This window comes from Argopecten irradians, unplaced genomic scaffold (genome assembly GCF_041381155.1).
Source record: "Argopecten irradians isolate NY unplaced genomic scaffold, Ai_NY scaffold_0075, whole genome shotgun sequence".
Lineage (NCBI taxonomy): Eukaryota > Metazoa > Mollusca > Bivalvia > Pectinida > Pectinidae > Argopecten > Argopecten irradians.
Genome location: NW_027187542.1, coordinates 70,434 through 80,888, shown reverse-complemented (window position 1 = coordinate 80,888; position 10,455 = coordinate 70,434). Strand labels below are relative to the sequence as shown.

The window sequence follows — 10,455 nt, the reverse complement described above, 5'->3', positions numbered from 1 at the left end:
TACGGGTGACTTTAACAACCTCTGCCTCTTCTAGGCATTCTAATATATCGGCATCTGAGATGTCTGGTGACACACCGTATATGACACCTTCTACTCTGTCTGTTGAAACTGGTTCTTTTACATATATATCTTGTACTCACCCAACTGTTTTTCTTTAAGTAATTTCTTTTTCTGCATATCGTCAGTACATATTATCAGCAAGTCTCCATTTCCCAGGCCCCTGATGCTTTTTACTGGGTATTCTATAACACATGTAACAAGTTTTTGGGATCTTAATGGGGTTACACTTGGATAATTTCACAGTTTTACAATGTATGATGAGTGCGTTCTTTACTTACGTTTTCTTGTGGGGAGTTTATTCTCTTTCTCTCTAGCATCCTTTGAGTCTTGCATCTTATCAGGGGTGTCAAAATATTTAGTTTTCCTGCCGAGAGGTAAAGTGTCAAAGTCCTGGGACGATGTAGTTTCGTATAGTTCTTCTACTTCCATGTTGCTGCTTCATGGAACACCGGGAAAGACCGATAGTACGAAAGAGCTAACAGATTTACAAAGACTGACGACGGTCAAGAGACGATTATATAGAACACGGACGACGGACAGCAGACGATTCGCAATGAACACACAGACGACAGACGCATAAACGAATTTACAACACACGTACAAGTCCAGACGACGGGGACGTGGCACAAACAACTCACTTATACCAATATACCACAATATATGGCGATCGCGGTGTTGTAGGACGACGATATCGCCTAAATGGCTAGATCGGCGCCCTCCCCAAACACACAATCGGATACAAAACTGTCGTGCTGACCACTGGTCAACAAAAACAGCAGAGTATGAAAAAAAGGGAATATTTGTTTACTGTATGCCTATTTTGTGTCGACTTCTGACCAATAAGCGAAAGTGTTGGTATAACAGAGTCACTCAAAATTTAAGGTAATTATGATCGCCCAATCAAAGTAATTAAGGATGTACTCCTCTGAGAAGTCAAAATTTTCTTGTATTAAACTTTTTTTCTCATATAGATTTTCGGAAAAAAGGAGTTCATACCATAAAGAAAAATGAAAGAAAAAACATATGTCCGTGTGCTCGTTTTTGAGCTTTTGTCACTCAAAGACACCTAGTTGACAAAATATTGGATTTTATGGGAATTTTGCCGTTTTGACCATATAAGATAGAGATTAAAGCCGTAATTTCCTAATGAGGTGTTTGACATGTATAATGTTTGTAGAATTCATTTTCTAGTAGTCTTCTTTAAAAATATACCAGTTTTGATCAATTAGACTAATATATTTTTCTCAGAATAACAACTTATGCTACCCCTACCCCTTAATTTTGTGCTACCAAATGCACCATTTTCAGCCATTTTTGCCAAATTTAACCCTTTATAAAAAAAGTTCTGGTATTAAACTTTTGTTATTATTTTGCATATTAATAGGGAAACGGTTGTTCTTTCTAAATCAGGAAGAAAAATTGGGGGTGCGTGTGCTTACTTTTTTGCCCCATTTGAATTTTTGTTATTTTTCATTATTTTAGAGTAAAAAATAAAAGTGCCCAAATTACCATTAAATGTAAACATAAAGTCACAAAAGTGTATCGTTTCACATATTAATGCTCAATATTTTAATTACTACGAACCTAGTAACGATTTGCAACAAAAATTAGCTCAAGAAAGCTAAAAAATGCCGGCCCAGTAATGATTTAAGTAAAAACAATTTCAGTAAAAAATGGTAAAACTGTGGCTCTACTTGAAGCAAAAAAAGACACAATTTCAAAATGGCCGCCAAATGGGCCATTTCTTAAAATCCCAGTATAAAAAAATCTACTAAAAATAGAAATGTAATTTTCTGACAAAATTTGCATCTGGCAACTTGCTACAGATACTGATAAATTATATTTGAAAATCTCATAACTTCTTTGGTCTATGTTGAAACGAGGACTTCAACGGGACCAAAACCTCAGAAGAATACATCCTTAAGCTGTACAATCAAATTCATTAGGATAATCATTAATAAAAAACAAGCCCGCCGTAGTTAGCGCATGTTGTGTTAGAGAAGACAAACAAAATAAGTTCAAAATTATATCATTTTATTTATTTTACTTATTTTTTGCAAAATCACATACATATAGCATATTTGGAATCTACATTTCTATAATTTACATCTAAGTTTTTGTATTAAATGTTAACTAGTAAAAATAAAAATACAACATTGATAATTACTTTTTATTTCCTTTATGGTATAGGTCCATAGTTAGTAGTAATTGTTATATATTTACTTTCATGTCATAGATTATATCTCGCATAGCATCTCAATCCTCAGATAAAAATAATACACACCTCAACATCATATGAGATTTTTTAATAAATTTTTTCTTAGAGTAAAAACGGCCCCAGTCAGAACGGCCCCACTGCAATAACGGCCCCAGTTAGAACGGCCCCAGTTAAAAACGGCCCCGTAACAATATAAATATATATTAAATATATGGTATTAGATTTATTTATATATTAACATATCTATGTATATCATGTAATAATATAACATTATGTCTTGTTAATTAATATGTGTATTCATAAAATATTATTTTCTTTAATGAATTTCACGGTAGACTATTACGTGTCAATGCATTTAGATGCATATCCATAATATACTACATATAAAATAAACAAAAAGTGGTAAATATAAAAAGTACATTTTATTTATTGAATTTTATTAGAGGGTGTCTGCCAACACTGAACCTGCCTCCGCAGTTTCACGTGTTGCCCAGCTCTTGCCACGTGGAGGCCCCCTCTGCAAGAGCCACACGATTGTTTAAAGTCTATAAAAATCAAATATATCAGAATCACTAGTTATAAAATCACATACATATCCGATCGCGTAGAAGTCCGGGAAAACACTAAAGTCACATATATCCGATCGCGTTGAGGAAACACTAAAGTCACTTATATCCGATCGCGTTAAAGGAAAACACTAAAGTCACATTATATCCGATCGCGTTGAAGGGAAACACTGAAATCACATATCCGATCGCGTAGAAGGAAAACATAAGTCACATAATATCCGATCGCGTATACGTAGATGTCCAAAGCGAATCACTGTTCCGTCGCGGGTCGCGGTGCATAGATGTGTCCGACTCTCCTGAGGTGGAAATCCTATCAGCATCATAGTCGTCCCACAGCTCGGTGATCTTTCCCTGGATCCTTCGATATGTGGTCCTCTGGTGGCGCTGGAGGGCGTTCTGGGAGACCAGGCGCATCTGGATCGTCACCAGGGAGGCTTCTTGCAATAGCAGAGGGACCATCATGTAGAACGGCAAGTTGGCGCGTCCAGCCTTACCGTTCAGCCTGTGATGCCATCCTGCAACAAAAAAGGTAATGTGAATAATCTAATAATATAATACTAGGAATAGAACTATACTTTTTATTTTTATCTATTACAATCTATATAGATATTTCGACGATTATAATAATAATTCATATTTGTATTTAATTCAAAACTAAACCAATTGTCAATTTAATACAATTGCCCTCAACATCCTTTTTGGTCCTTACAGACTGTTGATGGATGGACCAGTTCACAGGGGGCCACACTCTGCTCTGCATCCACTGATGATCAATATAGGCTGTCAGGTCTCTCAGCTCAGGTGTGTTGGCGCGGGCAGACATCATACGGAACGCTGGCTCAATCTGTTCGGCAGGAAGAAACGGCAGCGCTAGCAACTGCTTGACAAACTGGTGTACGCCTGCAAATAAAAAAAAATGAATTAATATATTTTTTCGATGTTATCTATGATATAGTTTTTATGATTTATGATATTCATTTCTTAATTTTACTTACATGATGTAATATGGAGATATCATCTAATTACTGTAATTACTTGGAGCATTTCATTACATTTAAGTGACTTATGCATGATATATAACTTACCTTCTCGCCTGTCATATGTCGGCCTCAGACCAAGGTTGCCAACCTTCCGCAGAACCGCCTGTGCCCAATGGAACGAGCATCCCTTTAGCTCTGTGTCGGGGAAGACTGTCCGTACGGCTGTCCAGCAAGCTGTAAAAATAAATTTGATAGTTAAACAAGGTGTAAAAATAAATATAATAATTAAACTTGTCATATAACGTTATAAATATATATATATGTTATTGTTTATTTTTTGTTCCTATACCTATACTGGGTTTTTTTCACAGAGAACAAAATAAAATGGGCATTTAAACTTATTGATGGTTTTATACTCACCAGCCTCGAAGTCAAGGACAAATCCCTGGACCTGGCACTCTCCAACACGATCCTTCAGCTTCTGGAACACCTACAAATTAAATAATTATATTAAATATCAAACTTGTGTTTAACTTTATTTGAGCGTTGTTATTTGTTCTTTTAAAAGTATAACGTTACATACTGTGTTTCTCACTTTTAATCATTTATCAGAAGAAATTATTTACAAATTAACATTATGATTGATCTGATCAAGTACTTACTGCCTCATAATCCTGCGTTCTCCGACTGGACATAAGCATGAACGCCAACGGCACCTGCTTGCAGGAGTCATCCTTCTGTAGAAAAGCATGGACGGAGTACAGCTGTTGGAACGGCTCCTTCCTCACCTATAACATAAAAATAAAACATCATTTCATCATCATGCCATCATCACTTAAAATCAGCATTATTACTTAAATCATCGTCATCACAGCACCATTATAGTCATTATCATTATCATTATCAATGACATCCTCAGTATCATATTTGTAAGATTTATATTATCACATTGCTTTGTTGTGGCATACCTCGAATGTCCCATCAAGGTACCATCGTCTGGCCTGTCGTAGGAGAGAAAGCTGCTGATGGGTAGCGAAGATAATATGGCGCTGATTTCCTACTCGGACATCCCCAATGATGAAGTCTGGACAATTCAAGAAGCCATGGTCAATCTGTAATACGAAGAAGAATGAATGTTTATCGCATATTTACATACAGATATACATTTTTATTTTCGTATACATAATTTATATAAAGATAATTATAACAGCCGTTACAACAATAATTATTTTAATGTCGATGATAAGAAAAAGATGCAAACATTGTGATAATTATAACAGTCGTTACAACAATAATTATTTTAATGTCGATGATAACATTGTGACAACATACCTCGAAGTCAAGATCTGTAGGATCCTGCGGGCGCAGGTTCTGGCGAAGACGGTTAGCAGCACGGGCGAGGTAATCCGGACGTGGGATGTTGAAGTCGCGCTCGTCCAAGTGTTCCGTCATGACGGCCTCTGCGATGCTTCCCGCTGATCTGTGGACATGGGCAACGGCTGTACTCTTCACCTGTAAAATAAATGAAAACGTGTAAATATAGAAATAAATGGTTTGATTTGTATGATTGCAAGTACTATACGATCTTCACTTTTTGTTAATGGCTATTTTCATTGCAACAACATTATTATAATATAGTAATGCACATAAAATTATACATTGCATTTTTAATCAGCATTTGCTAATAACCTTTTGAACAACTGTGACAACTTAAACAAATACATTTGAATATATAAAATAAATTAAGACTTACCAGTACCACACAAACGATGTTGCCACTTGTCACATCCGTCGCACTGAAGTGCATGCTGTGCAGGTCGCACTGCACGGGAACAACACAAACATCTCACAAATGCTGGTCTCATGATGTCAGTTTACAATCCAATAGAATGTAAAAGAAGTGAAATTATTCCGTATAGTTACTCGTTTTACAGTACCAAAGGACCAATCAGTTAGATTGTTGTTTTAACCGAGTTACTCCGAGGTACTCGGTTATAAAAACACTAACAGCCAATGCGTATCCATCTCGCTATTTTTTTTTTTTTAAATATCGATCAAAATAAATGTATAATTTCAATTTATAACTGTTTTTTTTTTATTTATTCAAACATTATTAAATGCAACAATTTAGCAAAGACATTTATCATATTTTGAATAGGTTAAATATGTTAATTAATAAAAATATTTAATGAGAAAACATATTACTTCATATAAATAACAAACACTTTTTTTCATGTTTATACATTTTTTTATAATTAAAGACCTCGCTTTCATATGCATTCACACACATATATTACATATATAAATTGGGGCCGTTTTAACTGGGGCCGTTTTTACAGTGGGCCGTTTTAACCGCGTACCAAAGGAACAGTATCCATTGTGATATCCCGTTTGTAGGGAATCATAATGATCATGTGATGATGAAAAAGTTTCACTCAAATCATATATTTCATAGAAATGAGAGGTTTCCTTCTTGTAATGTTGTCTCTTTGTAAATACAAAGTGCGTACGCTGTGACCCAGTTTTGAGTTATAAATCAACACATGTATACACGACCGGATGTGCCTGTATTCAGTTACGGTAGCTGTGTGTACTGTATAGTTTCAGTATTGTCAACCTTGTTAGCTTGATGTGTTTCATTGCGAGTACGTTGTATCAGTGTCGTTGTAATTCTGTAATTAGTATGTGTGTTGTTTAAGTTAATTCAAGCGTTCGGGTGACCAGAGATATATTAAAAATGGAATAACCTGTTTTACCCGTGTACCAAAATATGGACACGGTCATTTGGTATAAATAGAGGTGCTCCAGACATTATCAGGGGGATGTTGTTGCTGTGAATACAAGGACTGAATAAGTCCCTGTGGAAGTCTGAAAAAGACGTTTGTGTAAAAACCGGTGCCGGGGGTAGTCTGAGGACCCGACAGCCAGCATTGTAGATAGCAGCGCGGCGCAAGGATGAGTCACCGCTGCGCTCGATAACAGAGCAAGTAGCAAGTGCGCAACGCAGCGGGCGAGGTTACCGCTGCGCTGAATAGTGGTTAAGGAACATAGGTATAGTAGCCGCTGCGCAGAGTGACAAGTGCGCGGGCATAGAAATAGTGCCGTTGCGCAGTATAGGATTATTGCCGTTGCGCTGTATAGGATTATTGCATTGTTAATAGGTATGTGTTGTCAGGTCCGTAGCAAGTAGTACGGCATTTGTTAATTGTATTTCTCGATATAAATCCCTTGTAAATTTTATGAGCATTTGGTCTATTGAGATAGTTTTATTAGTTACAATTAATTATATTTCGCCACCAAAGGACACAGTAGATTCCGAGTGACCATCGGGACGAACCAGACCCGGTGCACGTTACAATCATCATCACTTCAAACCATGGGCAATTCCGAACATTTCGATTATCTTCTAAAACTCAAATTACTTATCTCTGGATTCCCAGTCATGTGGGTATAAAGGGGAATGAACAGGCTGATAAAGCAGCTAAGACTGCTCTTTGCCTTGCACAAACAGATTTGAAACTACCATACACCGACATCAAACCTTTAATTCAGTCAGCCATCAAACACCATTGGCAACAAAGGTGGTCTACCGAAACAAACAATAAACTGTTTAAAATTCAACCTACACTTAATCCTAAACTGTCCAGTCGGAGAGACCGCAGAGAGGAAGTTGTTCTCTCTCGGCTCCGAACTGGACACACATATTTTACACATTCCTATCTATTGAGAGGGGAGGATCCTCCCACATGCCATGCATGTGATTCTCCTCTCACAGTGGAACATATTTTAGTGCACTGTATTGATTTTAAGCACATACGAGATAAGCACTACGATGTCTCCGACATGTACACTTTGTTTCATGCCGTGAGACATAATAGTATTTTTAATTATCTCAAAGAAATCGGTATTTTAGATAAAAAAATATGAACGTTTTTCTCATCATCATATCAACTCAACATTTCATCGTTTCATCAACATTTTGCATGAGTTTTCTTGTGTGTTTTAGCCAAAACTATTTTATCCCATGCAAACCTTTTTTTATCAAATAAACGTTTACAATCTGTGTTTTAATCCTTACTTGCCTTTTCTTACCCTGATCTTTTATCCTGATATTAATGCCTGACTTGTAGTTTGGCCCTAAATGACCTTAGTTGTCGATGGGCCGTAAAACTCAAACAAACTAATGAGATAGTTTTGGAAAAATTAAGTCTTGTAAGATTGTAAATATGTAACAGGAGAGGAAAACAAGAGGCCCAGAGGGCCTTATCGCTTTGTTTGTTTAATTAACGTCCTATTTACAGCTATGGTCATGTAAGGACGGCCTCCTATGTATGCAGCCTGTTGCGTGTATGTTGTGCGAGGTGCGTATTTTGGGAGACTGCGGTATATTCGTATTGTGTTGTTCATATTTATCTTTTAACTGTTCAGCTTTTACTTCACTTTCATGTCTATCTATTGCAACATCCCAAGAATACTTAGACAATGAAATACCTTCTTGAAATTTTCTAAATTGTGTCCCACCTTTAATTTTTGCTCTTAACCCATCAGATCTCAGTCTAAATAGTAGAGCTTTCAAACATGCAAGTTCCTTTTCATTAACTTGGAAAGAGAGTGTCAGTTTGTTTTCTAATATTTTCACAAAATTCAAAAGATTTTCCCTGTTTAATTGTTTGTTCCAAAATTCATCTTTCAAAATTTGAAAAATTAATGCTTATGCAATATAATGACAACCATATTTTTGAGAAAAATATTAATGACCAAGATTTTGCTGTCAAGGAATGGACGTTACATTTAAATGTCAAAATGTCAAACTTTTCAACGTGCTTTGAATTAAAAGTTTCTTTCTTTAAAAGTTTCTTGTTTGGTTCAATAATTCATCATGCAAAGAGGCAGATAATAAATCAACTGATACCTGAAGAAATGCACATTTTAATTTTCCTTTTTATTTGGGATGCAACGAGGACAATGGAATTTAATGTGTTATTTATTATCAATGTAACAGTTCAAATGTACGATTCCTGTCGTTTGAATTTAAAATTTGATTGTAAAAAATCATTTTTTTGATACTGCAGTTAAGGAAAAAGTGTTTTTTTGTAAATGACAAAAATGGACTTTGTTATGTAACAAGGACACAAAAGCAGGAAAAATAAAAGTGGAATGCAACAAACAGATAGATAGCGAGATACCATTGTTGTTTTGCACACATATCTCATATGATTTCTATTTAAATAATATGCCCATCTCAGGAAGGCTATATTTAAGGATTGTTTAAGGTCATTTCTCGGTGAAAACCTGTCTTTCTTTCAGCTTAATTACTATGCTGAATACTATGCACAATGTTATAGCTAATTCATATGACTTCACAATGGTTGGTTTGTGAAATCATTAGTGTTACTAATCGGTTGAGATTTCATCTTCGATAATCAACTATAATCGACTAATGTCAATCGATTAATGTCAACCAATCGATTTTTTTATTATTAATCCCTCAGCCTAGCTGATATAACATAATTCATTATGATCAAAACATTAGTGCTCATTTTGGCCAAGGATTGAATAGGGCTATTTGTGTTTTTGATACGATCATCAATGTTTACATCTCGTAATCGATTATCGAACTGCAACAGCAGGGAAAACCCCCCTTTCAGAGGGATTGCGTATTTTCGAGAGTATGCCACACAAAGCTGAGTTGATAACTGTCATGCAGTTTCATATTCTATCTGTGTTATTGTCTCATAAAAAAGACATGGTATTCAGACTAACCTTGTCAATAAAGAAAAATAGACACAGCACACTCAATTTGGTTATGGATTTAATTTCATTTTGCATTAAATTTCATATTACATTAAATTTCATTTTCCAAAATTTCAAATTTATTGTTCCGGGTCATCAATTCACAAGGAATCTGAAAAATAAAAAATGGTTAGACTTTGAAACCAAACTTAACCAACACAAGTTTAAGCTACACCAATACAATGTATTTTTCAATTAATCTCATCAGAATGTCCAGAGAGCAGAAAATCTAAATGATATGCCAAGCTATGGAATTTAAACACTTTTTTGAAATAGAACTATATTTATCATATACTCTCACCAAATTTGTAGTAGATTCTGGATCCAAAAATGCCAATTTCGGGGTCGGTCAACTCTCCCCTCACATCACTGTCCAGGATTGTATGAGAAATTGTCCCTGGTGACCTCCAGCCTTTTTTCCCAGATGGAAGGAAAAAAATCACCCATGGCCAATTCTCAACCTGATATACATGTAAATATCAAAGTATGCAATTTGTTATTTTAAACAGGAGTCAAGTGGTGTATTACCTACTAGAAAATTATTCTTCTGTCTTATTTTTAGATATTTTCTAAAATAGAATTCAATGAATGAAATGATGATGGGATGAAAAATTAGCCACAAGCCTTTAATCTGAAATAACATCATCCTCAATACCTAGAGATTGATTTAGCTAGTGTACCCTGTCACCCTGAGTTATGGCAATATAACACCCACTCTGAAACCTGCAAGGATTTACAGTACTTTGATAAAAAAATTTGGGGAAAAACGAAACAAGAACTGTTGAATTTCAGTTGCATGAAGTACATATCATTTGACAAATCTTAATTGACCTTC

The 10,455-nt window shown here is 35.5% G+C and overlaps 1 protein-coding gene across 1 annotated transcript; it reads right to left on the bottom strand.

Annotated features, from left to right (window-relative positions):
- Window positions 1-3,054: 3,054 nt before the first annotated feature.
- Window positions 3,055-5,864, bottom strand: LOC138311640 (uncharacterized). The gene is made up of 4 exons (XM_069252909.1): window positions 5,581-5,864; window positions 3,933-4,061; window positions 3,532-3,747; window positions 3,055-3,362 (listed from the first exon to the last, which is right to left on the bottom strand). Exons 1-4 carry the CDS (start codon window positions 5,690-5,692, stop codon window positions 3,055-3,057), a joined length of 765 nt encoding a protein of 254 aa, XP_069109010.1. The 5' UTR covers window positions 5,693-5,864.
- Between the last annotated feature and the right edge of the window lie 4,591 nt (window positions 5,865-10,455).

Coding starts and splice junctions, on each gene's coding strand:
- LOC138311640 (XM_069252909.1), bottom strand. CDS start 5,692: ATGAGACCAGCATTTGTGAGATGTTTGTGTTGTTCCCGTGCAGTGCGA. Junction 4,062..5,580: donor ACATCGTTTGTGTGGTACTG/GTAAGTCTTAAT, acceptor TTATTTTTACAG/CTTGCTGGACAGCCGTACGG. Junction 3,363..3,531: donor GACCAAAAAGGATGTTGAGG/GCAATTGTATTA, acceptor TTTTTGTTGCAG/GATGGCATCACAGGCTGAAC.